The sequence below is a fragment of the Natator depressus genome, chromosome 9, assembly GCF_965152275.1.
Source record: "Natator depressus isolate rNatDep1 chromosome 9, rNatDep2.hap1, whole genome shotgun sequence".
Taxonomy (NCBI): Eukaryota; Metazoa; Chordata; order Testudines; family Cheloniidae; genus Natator; species Natator depressus.
The window spans coordinates 89,502,771-89,517,099 of NC_134242.1; the positions used below are offsets into that span (position 1 = coordinate 89,502,771).

The 14,329-nt window shown below is 41.0% G+C and overlaps 1 protein-coding gene across 6 annotated transcripts in view; it reads left to right on the plus strand.

The window, feature by feature from the left end:
* IL1RAPL2 (interleukin 1 receptor accessory protein like 2) overlaps positions 1–14,329 on the plus strand; it is a 673,060-nt gene that overhangs the window by 634,044 nt on the left and 24,687 nt on the right. For all 6 annotated transcript variants that reach the window (XM_074962588.1, XM_074962585.1, XM_074962587.1 and 3 more), the window contains one exon: positions 8,972–9,101. In XM_074962588.1, the coding sequence (XP_074818689.1) occupies positions 8,972–9,101 (130 nt within the window). The remainder of the gene's footprint in view (positions 1–8,971; positions 9,102–14,329) is intronic.

A 14,329-nucleotide genomic window follows, 5' to 3' on the forward strand; every position in this document is an offset into this window, starting at 1 on the left:
AAAAGTGGGTGGGGTGGGTCTAATAAAGTTCTGAACTCCTTTATTCCCTGACCACAGCCACATAAAAGTGGTCACTATCTGCAGACCCCAGTGCAGATGTTACAGGGGAAGCAGTGGAGAGAAAAAGGAAATATGGGACAGGGAGGGAAAGAAAGTATTTGGTGGGCGTCTTGGGGAAATGTTGCGGCGAGAGGAAGAGGAAAAAGGGAAAAAAGAATGGAACTCAAAGGGTAAAAATAAGGGAGAAGGGAAACCTGAGAACGAACCTTAAAGCTCATGAATCCAAAGGGAATTGCCAAGTGAATAAAAGATGGGAAGGGGGAGATTTTGTGGAGGGATGGCAAGATCGTGAGAGACAGAACATGAGGGATAGACAGGAAGAAACAAGCCTTGGGAAAGAAACCCAGCCTGGTGAGATGGGGAGAGAGAGAAGAGAAAGTTAGAAAATACTGAACAAGAGTAAAATGGCAAAGAGGCCAGCAGAAAATGATGGAATAAAGGTAGCAGAAAATAAAGAAGCAAACAAAAGAGGAGAAGGATTGGGATGAGGATGGAAAGACGATACTGCAAAAAATAATACTAATAATAATAATAACACCCCACGATGATCAAGTGCAGTAACTTTTATGTTCATTATAATTTATTCCTTTTCATGAGTTCTATGTCATAATGGGGCCTCTGGATGCCATATTAGGGTGCACGAACTGGCACTGATGTGTGCAAAATGGGCTTCTAGTTACCTAAGTGCAGATCTGAGCATCTGAATCCAGGATTTGACTACCCCATTATGTGCTCGTGTGTGATCGATTATGCCCTCTATCTGCAGCGTCTCCGGCTTCCTCTGCCTATTGCACTAACTATTCAGCATCTATATTCAGGGTTTATTAAATGAATCCAGAAGGTGTGGGACGTATCAATTTTTAAATCAAGCTGATGTTTATTCACCACATGGGACAAATCTCAAGAGGTGCTAAGTACCTGCATCCATGTTCCACTGGAATCAAGGAGAGCTGTAGGCACTCAGCAGCTCTCGGGATCTGACCCGTGAAATGTATGATATGAAATATGGGAAAGAGGAGAATGTTTGCTGACAGTCACAGAAGTGCAGAAGTCCTTTCTTTGCACAGAATCACTCTGTTTATTCAGTATCAATGGGTATGCACAGCTCAGCAGAGATTGCCTACCTAAATCTTTGATTAACTGATACCTTTTAAATGCAACCTTGTAAACTCAAAGAGCAAAGACACAACCTACTTAACAAAATATTTGGCACCGTATGTATTTTTTTTTCCAGAATTTCAGACTAAGAGAGTTGGTCTTAGATTGCAAGACTGACCTCTAGTGTAAAACATCTGCTATAGTTTACTGTCATAAAATCTATGGATCTTATTCAGCAGATATTCAGCATCCGCAGGTGCTTCTTCCATAGGCCACCCGAGTTCCTAAAGCTCAGCATCTACAGAGCTAATTCTCCCAGGAGCCTAAAAGCTCCGGTGTATTAGTGTGTTCCTGGATTCTGCCTGTTACTGCCGATTGCAAGAGAATGGCTAAAAGCATGACCTTGGAAGGAACTTGGAGAAAATTGATGCTGTCTGCAAACTAGATATCAGCTTCTGCACAAAGATTGTTTTTCATGAATCAAGGTTTATGTTACCCCTGGCATTTGTGGTGTGGAGAAATTGCAAGTAGAAGCTCTGTCTCCCTTATCTCCTTGTCCAGGATTTCCTTCTGGAGTAAAGGAAGTAGGTTCTTTACTTCACTGTTCTATTCAGTTCAGCCCACTTTGCCAGATGAATATAAGAGTCTGCTCTTTGGTTAATTCCAGACATTTTTAAAGTTCATTATAGCAGCCCAGAATTCTGGTCAGTGACAAACCAGTGACACAATGATTTGCCTTGCATTCAGATTCAGTCCTGTAGGCAGTCTCTGGAAGACTATTAGTGAAATGGGCTAAAAAATGTCTTTCATCTCTTACCTCTAGTTATCTGTTACAGTAATGGATGTATAGTACTCAGTGGAATATCTATGTAATGTCTGCACATGAAAGTCACGTTGTATTGTGTTAGATGACCTTGTAATAAAGGCATAAACCATGCAGCTACATTCTCACAGTTTAGAGAGGAACGTAAAAAAGCCAGAAGAGAGGTCATAAGAATGGCCATACTGAGTCAGACCAAAGGTCCATCTAGCCCAGTATCCTGTCTTCCGAAAGTGGCCAATGCCAGGTGCCCCAGAGGGAATGAACAAAACAGGTAATCATCAAGTGATCCATCCCCTGTCTCCCATTCCCAGCTTCTGGCAAACAGAGGCTAGGGACACCATCCCTGCTAATAGCCATTGATGGACCTATCCTCCGTGAATTTATCTAGTTCTTTTTTTAACCCTGTTATAGTCTTGGCCTTCACAACATCCTCTGGCAAGGAGTTGACTGTGCGTTGTGTGGAAAAAAATACTTCCTTTTGTTTATTTTAAACTTGCTGCCTATTAATTTCATTTGGTGGCCCTTAGTTCTTGTGTTATGAGGAGTAAATAACTCTTCCTTATTTACTTTCGCCACACAGTCATGACTTTATGGACCTCTATCATATTCCCCCTTAGTCATCTCTTTTCCAAGCTGAAAAGTCCCAGTCTTATTAATCTCTCTTCATATGGCAACCGTTCCATAGCCCTAATCATTTTTGTTGCCCTTTTCTGAACCTTTTCCAAGTCCAATATATATATTTTTATAATCAGAAATGATACATGGATAAGATAGGAGAAGAGAACTTGGATACTCAACACAAATACACAAAAGGGAAGAGCTAGGGAATATAATGACAGCTGATTAATAACTTTAAAATGAATGAAGAGAGGACATTATTCCCAGAACTAGGTAGGCCAAGGAGCATTGGCCTGAATCTAAATGTTAAAATAGATATGAGGGGAAAATTAAGACCAGCTGAATTGTGCAATAAATTCTGCCCTCACTGCAAGCACAGTTGAAAGTGAGATAGTAAGTGGTCCTGCAAACTGTAAGGGTCCAACTGGGTGACTACAATATTCCTGGCCGGCCATACAGCCTGTGGTTCCTTAATAATCACAAGCACTGTGTTCTGTAATTGTACTGGGTGATACAATGTACATTCTTAGCTGATGCCTCTGGTATGTCCCATGAAACTCTGGCAAGATAAATCTGAAAGCCACTTGAATAACGTGTGCCCTCTCTCTCTCTCCCCTTGCTGGCTGAGAGCTCTAGAGATCACAAAATGCTGATGTCTAGGCAACATCTGAGAAGACGGATGTAGAGCTCTTTGTCAGCTGTTGGCCCAACTGCATCTTTCCCAAGAAATATAGTGCCTTTCTAGGGAGTAAGACACCTGCGCTATTGTCAATGTGAACCAGTTAAAACTTAAGCATTGATGAGGAAGGCCTGGAATGAGAGAGTGATTCTGCAGAGATGCACACATCTTCCCTTCTGCATGTGCTCAATAGCCATTATTGAGGCAAATGAGATAAAAATGCCATATAAAGGCACTAGTCAGTAGTATTAATGCCCATGAGGGTCTGCAGATGCAAACCCAGAAAATGAACCATGCAGAATTGACACCGCTTGTCACAAGAAGGATTTCCTTGCGAAGGAGGTATCCTGTACTGTATTCTGCAGGCCACCTCTTCAGTCTTTTGTTTGGTAGCCAGTTTTGGCACCTGAACCCAGTTGAAACTGTTTTCCGCCTTCTGAAAGGGCAGAATGCCACTAAAGCAGATGAGTATGATCACAGACGTACCAGAGAGCCAGTATGTGCATCAAATTGGTATATGAGTGGTCAGATTTTTGTCCAAGAATGCAGCTAGAGCAGTCATGAATCTCTGCCCAGATTAAAGAGATATACTGTCATCAGTCCAGCCAAGTACTGACCTGACTTTGGAAGGCTTTACCTCATTCTTATGGCTTGAGTGGAGTGTTTTGTGCTTTAGTGTATAAGGAGAAGTGTTTCATGAGGAAGGGAGATTGAAGAATGATAGTAAGGTCTGTGCAGTCTAAGCAGTTCTAGAAAGGAAGCACCTGTGGATCTTATCAGAAGTGGTTTCCCCACCAAATCGAGTTTCCGGCAAAAGAGGTGCAGGTGCAGAGACCAGATTATGACCTTCCACAAATATTGTGCTGATTCAGGCCCCAGAGTACCATTTTAGCTGTCTCGGGTTATTGTTTAATTGTGTACTATGCAAATATCAAAATCAGATTATTGCCAAAGGGAAAACATCCCCTGCCCAAGTATCATCATTTTTTAAAACTTATTTATTTAGAAAACAATTCTCCAGGGACAGTACATGTGCCAGGCTACATCAGAAATCCTTACCTTTCTGAAAGGTATTCTCCACAAACAGCAAGAGTGCCATCAACCTACATTTTCAAACTTGAGTGCCAATATATAGAGACCTGAATCCATCCATTGGCACCAAAGAAATATAGCTTGCTTTCCAACAGCTCTGAGCATCCATGCATGGCCTCTCTGGGGTCTAGTCTCTTTTCTCCACAGCCCCTCTACTCTCATCTTCCTAGTTATATTGGACTGAGGTAGGATTACATAACTAGCAAGGGAAGACAGAACTCTATCACTTTAAATAAATGTCATAACGACTGACACAGATGGAGCACCTTTCATCCAAGGATCTCAAAGGACTTTATTAACAATATTAAGCCTCTTGACACCCTTATGAAGTAGGTATTACCTCCATTTTAGAGATGGATAAATTGAAGCACAGCAGGGTTGTGGCTTGCCTGAGCTCATCCTGCAAATTCAGGGCAAGAACCAGAGATAGAACCCAGCCAGCTACACAGATAGACCCACCCGATGTAGTAACTATTTGGGGTGGGAAATCAGAATGGGTTTGTGAGATTTGAGGCGGGAAGTTGATTATGTCATTGTTACCTTTCATTCCTCTGACCTGTCACTGTGCAGCAGAGGTGAAGTCACAGAACAAGTAAAATCTTGCGTGTACCTAAGAAGTCTGTTCAGATCCTACAGGTCCATCAAGGGCGAGGTTTAAGGAGATGTGCTTTAGAGGCATATGCTGCACTTAATCTGATTAAATGATGGACTGATAAAAATGTTATGTCAGATCCCAACGTGAAAATACTAACAGTATTACTCTATGGTCTGGAAACAGCTGCATTAAATTCAAGAGACATCAGAAGGCTGGAAGCAGTAGGGATGAGAGTCCTTCCAAAGATGGCATGTGTAAAGTGGAATGAACGTACAAGAATCGGGAAATCCCAGTGTTTCAAACTTTTGAGTTTTTGACCAAAGGAAAATGATGACAAGGAGCCTCATTAACATTAGTGGACCTTGGATCAGGCAATTTGGAGGGAGACATTTAAGCCCTATCCACTGGAGGAAAAGATCACTGTAACAGGAGGCCTCAGCCTTAAGGACTGGAGGGCTGGGGCTAGCCAATCCTGGTTACAGCCTGAGCCACACCTGGAAGAGCAGGGTGATTGCCCTGTAAAGAGCAGCAGGAGGCTGCAGTGAAGGAGGGGATGCTCAGGGATTAGAGACTGCTAGGAATGAGCAGGCTCGAGTGGAGCGTAGTGGGAGTTAGGACTAAGACTTCAGCCAGGTAGGGCATGCCAAAACAGGAAAGGTCCCAGGCAGGAAGAAGAGATGCCTTTGTTTTGTGTAGACGTTTGGATGCACTGGAAAACTTTATTTTGAATGTTTGTTGATTTAATAAAACAGGACCCAAAGAAGGATGGGAGTGGACAAAAGTGGTTGAGGTTTTTTTAGTTTATTGAACAGTCCAAGAGGGGAAACTGAGGAAGGCTGCTTGTAGCATGATGGTAAGCCACAAGGGGGCACATGAGAGGCATCTGGCCTGGTTACAATCACTAACAGAAGTTAGCCAGGAAAGAGTAAATGAGTGCTCTTACAAGTGCAAATAGCAACCAGTATAAAGAGGTAGAAAATAAGCTACCTGCCAACAGATAAATCGATATGCCTGTGTGCATTAGTTGGATCCTGTGATTTATATACAGCTTTTGTTTTTGTGCACCAGTCTCCGAGCCATTCATTTAACCATGATATCTCAGTTTTTAAAGGATCAAACTCTTTTTGCAGAGTTATTTTAAGCATCATTTGTTTGAGGCTGGGAGGGTGTAATATTCAAGACGAGATGCGATACAGAATATGCCATTTACTTTCACAGTATGCCAGGCCCCCAGTAAGCATGTTCAAAATCACACAGAGCAATATTCTACTGCAAACCCTTTCTCAGTCCTTAGCCAAGACATCCCATGAAATCACTTCAGTAAGGGCCGGCAGGATTTGGCTAACTGTTTTTAGTTGGAATTCTCTTTTGAAAAATGAAATGCAAGGGGAAATGGTAAAATGTACTGAAGAATTCTTATTCATTTATTGTGAAAATAGTCATATGAAAATTTACAATAAGATTTGGCTATCAAAAGTTCCAGTTGCCAGCAGTTGTGCCTTATCAGCTGGGAGTTTACAACAAGCATGTCTGATTGACAGAGATGGGGAAGAAAGCAAAAGCAGAGACTTCTGCTTGGAAGCAGAGGCTTTAATGGAACAAGGTGACCCCAGGTAAAAAAAGGGAGAATTAATAATATCTAACAGTCTTTTCTACTCTTTCCTCACTGTGACTTAAAACGCTCCATTAAATGTTGACTTCATTAGTAATCCCTCTAATCACTCCCCGAGTTTTAACCAAAATGTTTAATTTAAAAAAATGTCTATCGGATTTAAATTGAACTCATTGACAATTGAGGCAATTGTAGAATCCCACAAACTCTTTGGAACTTTGATTTTTAATTAAATGATGCAAGAGACTTTTAAATGTGGTTAAAATGTTAACTCTTTTGTGTGATACCTAATGTGAATAACTACATGCAATTCTCTGGGCATTTACTTTGCAGTTATAGAAATTAGACATCTCTTCAGAATGTTTTTGCTTCTTTCATTTGATTCTGCGAGAATCTGCTGGATTAGTGAACAAAAAACATCCTGTAAGAAACTGTTCTAGCAATACTTACTGGCCAGCACAGTGTGCCAAGTAAGGGGCAAATACTGTCATTTTTGATAGACCACATCTAGCCTTTTCCTTTTTTCACATTGCTCTAATTGTCATTTTCCATTCAAGTCAAACGTGAATTGAACACCCGCATGCCAGGAATCACTTAAATTGATGTGCATGATGACTGCTGGGCAAACAGCACAATAAGAACTTACACCTGGCATTGGCCATCTATAGACATTGCAAAATGTATATAGCTGGAGGACTAATTCTGAGTCACATCAGTTAAGGACACTCGTCAGCACCTCACAGAATTGGTTCCTATGTGAGAATGCAGATTGGTCCAGAATATTTCATAGAATCATTTCCCATGATACTGTCTTGTAGTGAGTGAGGCTGAGCAGTTCTACATTTGGATACATATTGTTTGACTGTTGATTCATTGATCCTTTATGTCTCTTTGTTATGACATTAATCAGTATTGTAGGAGTGTGTGAATGAATGTAGATATGTAATCTATACATCAAGCTATCAGTATGTCATCGTTATTTATAGATATCAATATGTTCTGGGGGTAACTACAAATAATAAACATACTAACAGTAAATAGTGACAATTTTCATGAAACCTTGTTTAGCACACTTTCATGATACACATTCCATTTTCCTTTCCATTTTTTCCTCTCATTATTTTCTGGAGAAACAGTCTTTTTGTCAGACAAGATCTGCAGATTTTCTTTGCCTCACTGTACCCTAAAGTGACTCGTGCTTTTGTGAGCCCAACTTGAAACAACTTAGAGGGTCCTAATTTTCAGACGCTGCGTATTTAGCATTTTATGGAACTCCAGCTCCTTTAAAGTTTCTCAGGGTTGGGCTCTAAAAGAGTGAGGTGCCCATTCTGTTTCAATGTAAAAACCCTCAACTACTAGCATGGCTGGCACAATCAGACAGTTCTTCTAAATATAATTTAGTCCATTTTCCAGTGGTCTTGATCCAATTCCAGTTGAAAGTCTTTTTCATTGACATCAGCTCAAGCTCCAATTGCCCTTCTTCTTTCTTTGGCGCTCGGGACACCAGACCCTCTTCAGCAACATCCGTGACATAAAAAAGAGATCCAACAGCTATATTTGCATACGCGGGGAATGGGCACGATTCCCCAAAATTCACTGACACTATGGCTGCTTCAGCTACAACTACAACTGGCAGGCAAGCAACCATCGGGCCTGGCAAAGCAAACACTGAATGATTCTTTTGGCTATCTAGTACAGCTAAAAGTCATCTCTCAATGAAAGCTTATCTAGAAGCTGATTCCTTGGAGAGAAAAGAGAGGCAGCAGGACATCTGTGTTTTGTTTTATTTCTTTTAAAAAAAAAATTTGAGAGAATGGGGAAAGAGGCTTCTTTACTTTATTACCTGATCAGTCATTTAAGGTTTAATCATTTTTCACAAATCTGATTGATATGACCGTTGCTCCTGTTGTTGCACCCTTGCCGTTACACACAACCTTTACTTCAGGGACTTTAAATGCTTTATGAACAGTACACATGTGAAGTAGTAATTATTACACCCATTTTACAGAAGGGTAGACAGAAGCACACCGATTTAGTGACTTTCCTACTGCCTCGTGATACTGGCCAATTTTGGAATAGAACTGAGAACCTTTAGCAACTAACCCAACGTGACTTCCACTATGACCATTTCTAGTAGCTGCCATCTCACTGTCCGTGTGATACCATTCTGAGAACATTTATATGATGGATAACATCAGAGTTTTATATCACTACTATCCACTGCACATTTTAGTTCACACAGAAATTTCCCTTCATGCCTCATGGCTATTTTTCCTTATAGTCTTTTACAAAGAACTTGATTGAAAGCTTTTAGCAATAGAATTTTCACAGTTATTTTCCTTCACTGACATCCATGCTTATTTGTGTAACCGCCTCTCTGTATGTTATCCTCAGGTAACCCACTAAGCATTGCCTGCAAAGCATTCTTTGGATTCAGTGGAGAATCGGGCCCCATGATCTACTGGATGAGAGGGGAAAAATTCATTGAAGAACTAGAAGGTCACATTAGAGAAGGGGAAATCAGGTACTGTTTGGAGTATTTATTTTACTGCTAAGAAAATGGTATGGCCCAACAGAGAATGTTTTTAACACCTTTTTAATTTGAACTGAAAATGATTTTCTTGTCTAAAAAGTGATGGATGGCTGTGAACCAGTGCAACATTAGCTCATTGCTTCTGATTATACTCTAAAGACAGTGTGGCTATTCATGTGTTCTGAGGATATGTCACCAAATTCCCTAGGCTACCGCTGACATGCTTCTGAATGTCCTGGGGGTTGTTTTTGGCCTTTAACTATAATGATATTGTCCACTACATTTGCCCCAAGTGGATGCTCTTGGGAAATTAATGTTATTTTCAGTATCGATGTTAATCCTAAAGATGGATGGCCACCTGCCAGAGATTTCCACACTGTTTCTCTTCTACTTGCCCAACCAGCATAGAGCTATGTACAGTGCACATAACTTAACCAGTGCCTTCTCTACGTGTGTATGTGTTCCTTTCTGCAGAGAAACAAGTAATCATGAGGTGTTTGTTACCCATCTTGTGCCTTTTCTGTGTCATCAGACATTCAGATTGCTGACCATTGCTTGTTGTAAAAGTTTTAATGAAAAGAATCCTTCACAATACGTGTCTCCGTTAATTTGTATGAGTCCAAATGAACCTCGTAGTTCATGGAATTTGTACTTAACTGTATTCCCTTGTCATCCCTCATTAATAATTCCCTGACTAAAAGCTTCTTGAGTAGGACTTACATCTTCCTCTATGTTTGCCCAGCTCACTGGTGTTCCCAGTTCTCCTTGACAAATGATGAATAAAAGTACTAAAACAGCCCAGGTTCTTTTCACATCTTCCACCTCTTACCTGTTTAAGACCCATCTTTAACTGCAAATTATCAAAGAAATCCAAAATAACTGACCCAAAATTGCCCCTTAGTCACATGTAAGATTCCTCACAAAAAGTAAGAAGGGTTTTTGTTGCACAGTTGCTGTGCTATCTAATGACTGCCAATATAAAATTCTAGCAAACTGCCACCTGTATTAATGAGCATTTTAAAAACTCTTCATATGGAAGTTCCTTTATAGCAACAGAATGATTTTTGTCACTCCCCTGGAACATCTCTTGATTCCAAACTCAGTCCCCAGTTCTGCCCCAAATTACATGCATGCCTCTTCCACTGACTTCTTTGAGAACTGCATAGACTGCATGGGCGTAGACTTTACCCCAGGAGTCGCAATATCTTTCAGTAGAAGTACATTGGGCTAGTTCCCAGCCGCAGCGGATTTCTGCCCAGTGCCGCAGGGGAACATGGGAGTCAAAGTTGGCTGCCACGCATCCGTTCACACTTGCCAGAGATTCCTGGAGGCAAGCATGATCTGACCATGCTCCCTCCTGCTGCCCAGCATGCACTCCACTTCAGAGGGCAGGTTGGGGATGGCATTAAACTAGCAGTGAGCCCTTAGCACAGATTACAATTGGTGTCTTTATCTGGTGCCTTCTCGACTTCTTTGATTGAATTGAAGGTTAAGTTGCAGTTGTGTTCCGTTGCCCCATCTAATTGTTCCTCTTAACTAATTGCACATTTTCCCCCAATTAAAATCCTTTAACTCAGTGTATAGACTCATTGCAATTCAAGTGTGTCTTCTCTTCAGTACATCTAACAGCACCATATATCCCCTCTTGCTTTTATAGACCATGGTCAGCCTTAAAATCTCAGCACTTGCCAACAGCTCCAATGCTGTTATTTTAGGTGCCAGAGTTCACGCCTTTTCTTTGATTTGGAAATAACCACAGCAACCACATGATAACTGTTTACAAAAGTTGACTTTCTCATGGTGACCACTGTTGTCTACATCTCAGATTGACCATGCCCTCTAAATTCAACACTAAACACTGCTGTCATGTTAGCAGCACTGCAAGCCTGCCCATATCTTCCATCCAGTCATTGTTATTGATCTTTTCCAAGATAAAAGATATGCAACTGATGCTTAGAAATTGATTAGCAATGGTGGGCCCTGTCTATTTGACACTTTTCCTACCATTCTGCTGTCGATGCAGCAGCCATAGGTGTGTCCCTTTAAATGCTGAGATAAACTTGCAGTAACTGGGCATTGATGCAATCGGACCAATGAGTCTCCAGGCATTTTTCTGTTGCTAAGAGTCTAAAGCTATATCTCTACTTTATATCTAAGAGAAGTTTAGAAGTCCATCCCTTCACTTTTCAAACTTAATCTGAGTCTTCCCAGGCTACTTCAGATATTTTCCTTTACACAAGATTTAAGCTACTCCCTTCTGTTCTGAAGAGAATTTAATATAGCTAGTGAGGTCTTTTGTACACAGTCATGTGACAGTCCAGAGACTCTATGATACATTTCCACCTCTAATATTGATAATTGACTGTGAATTAATCTGTGCTTTCTTAGGAGATCACTACAATGTGTACTCAGATATATTCCTTTTGAAGTCATATCCATGGGACTATGTGCATTTGTGGCAGCTATTCAGCTTGGATAATGGCTGTAGAACTGGGTCTGGAGTGATTTATCAAGGGGTTGTGAGATGGCATGACAAAGACGGTGAGGTCTGATCACCATGAGGTAGTGATTAGCATTGCAGGGGCAAATCAAAGGCAAGGTCTTCTTTTTCTAAGTGAGAAGGGCCTTCTCCTACTTCCCTCACTTGCCTTCCCCTTGAATTAAATTCACCAAAGGATAGAAAACTGTAGGGAAGTGTCGGGGGGTTGAGACCTTGCCCATGTTCTTCTTGCCCAGGGTTGGGATTTCCACACAGTAATAAAAATGTCATGGAAATTGAACCAGTGCTATTAAACAAGGAATAACAAGTCTTTAAGCCTGCCTGCAGAGTTGTGAATTGCATCTGATTATCAAAGGAGTTCTCAGTGAATTTCAATTCTATTCCTTTGCCACAGCAGAGAAATATTGTCCACTATAAATCTTACTTTACAAATCACCCTATAAATTGCTAATATTTTTGTCCTCATGCAACACCATAAAACAGTTTACAAATCCCTTATAATGCTTGTCTTGGAAAATATATTTGTCTTTTTTTTTTCTCCCCACAAGAAGCTTCTCAGTTTTTAAAATGGAAATAATTTAATTCCTATTCAATGCATGAAAAGATGTGAATGGGGACATTTTAAATTGAAAGCCTCATTTTCCCTCACTGATTTATCTCGCTCTCTGCACTCTCGCCCACACAAGTCAATTAGCAGGTGCAGAATGCTCCAAGAATACGTGAAGCTTCTGTTCCACTATGAGATGTAAGAAAGCAAAATTACTATAGTTATTTATCTACCGTGTTAGGGTGTGGCCACACTGCAGGCACAGGATGTGTATGCAGCTCGTGTAGACATGCCTGAGCTAGCATTAACCTAGCTAGCTCAGGAACCGGAGCAGTGAACCACAGCAGCACACGCTTCAGCATAAGCTAGCCACTCAAGTCATTGGTTCCAGCCCAGGCAGGTTTGTACAACTTACACTGAAGCCCATGCTGTCTCAGCTTCACTGCTTCAGGACCCATTACAGAACAGACATACCCTTGAGTGCTTTATAGACAAGTAGGAAGATGATGACCCTCCCCTGAAGAGCTTCCAATCTTAAAAGACAATATACAGGCAAAGAACGGGGAATGAGGTGGGGAGTGATTGAGCGATGAAGCCCACCATACAGCTTGTTAGTTCAATGGCTTCTGTTTGGAGGTGTCTACGTATGTGTCCTTTCATCTACAATCTATCTTTCTTGAGGGAACAAGTATGGGTTTTGTGCCTATTAGAAGTAGTGGCCCAGATCCTTGGCTATTTATGAGATGTGTACATCACAGGGCGGGAGTTCGCCTGCAGATGTGGCTGTAGATCACATGTTGATTAATGAAGGCCCTAATCCTGCAAAGAGAGCCACCTGTATGTACACTTATGTCTCTAACATCAATGAGAGTGACTGTAGTGATCTGCATCTAAGACATTGTATCTCAAGTTGCTGCATGGGAATTTGGATCCCTGGGTGAAGTCAATGGCAAAAATCCCACTGACTTCAATGGGACCAGGGTTTCTCCCTGTGTACGTGGATCCCTTTGCAGGTTCAGGGCCTGAGTTTGTTAAAATTCTTCTGTACTTCCCAGAAAAAAATGGCTCTGTCCATTCACAGGATCGGTTACAAAATGCAGCCCCTTAGAGATTGCACATCTTGTAATATTCTGTGTTCGTATGTAACACATTTACAGGAATTTGTCATGAGCTCTGTTCTGCGGGTAAAAAGCAAATGAAAGGTCTAACCCCATTAGGAGCTTCCTGCAGTTTGCTGCCTTTACCCCAGCCCACCACAATATTTAAGTGTCTCTTCTCATTTCCATGATTAGGTCCCCTTCTACTGAGTTTATTTCTCTGCCATTTTAATTAGCAACAGGATAAGTGACAATGATTATCAGTCCAAGTGCAAATCCCTTTTTTTAGAGAGCTCTTTTTAGATGATTCTGCATTATTTAAGTGTAGGGGGAATGACTGGTACTTTAATTTTAAATGGATTTGGAATAATAGTTTATTTTATCATAATTTTGAACTATCTTTATAATTGTCACTGTGTGTAAGATTTGCTCATTATAATAAATCTAAGCCTGGGAACCCCTGAAAACTCATGAAGTGCTTCTGATTAATGCCCCCAGATATCTTCTCTGTGAGCTGTTTTCTTCCTTCCCTGCAGCGCGATTTGTGGACCAAAATGGGGAGCATATTGTTTACCAACAGAGAAGAAAGACAGGCCAGGGGTAACTATCTCAACAGATACAAAGAATATTTATAAGGAAAATGGACTTAATTGATTGGACATGTAATGATTCAGACAGATGGAATGCAAGCAAAAATCTGAGTCTGCAGTCTGAGTGGCTTCTCTCTGGAGGTTCCCATTCTGTCCAGAAATGATGCAAATTCAGCTTTTCTTGCAGTATTTCAGCCCTTGCAGTCTGTGCCAGAACCAGGAAATGCAGAAGTACACAAGAATTGAAGATAGTTTTGCAAAAAGAAGCGATTCAAACTTTTCCAAAATTCAAAGATATGCTAGGAGTGGGGCAGTTCTGATTCTCAATGCACTTGTGCAGATACAGTGTAACTAGAGAGGAAGTGGCCCCCTCCAGTATGGTTTCTGAGAGTGTGTCTCAGATTGCATAAGGTTTCTTGGTTTTAGAGGCAGAATTGAATGGGATTAACATACTGTAGACATGTGGTTTAGAGTGGCATTTGAGT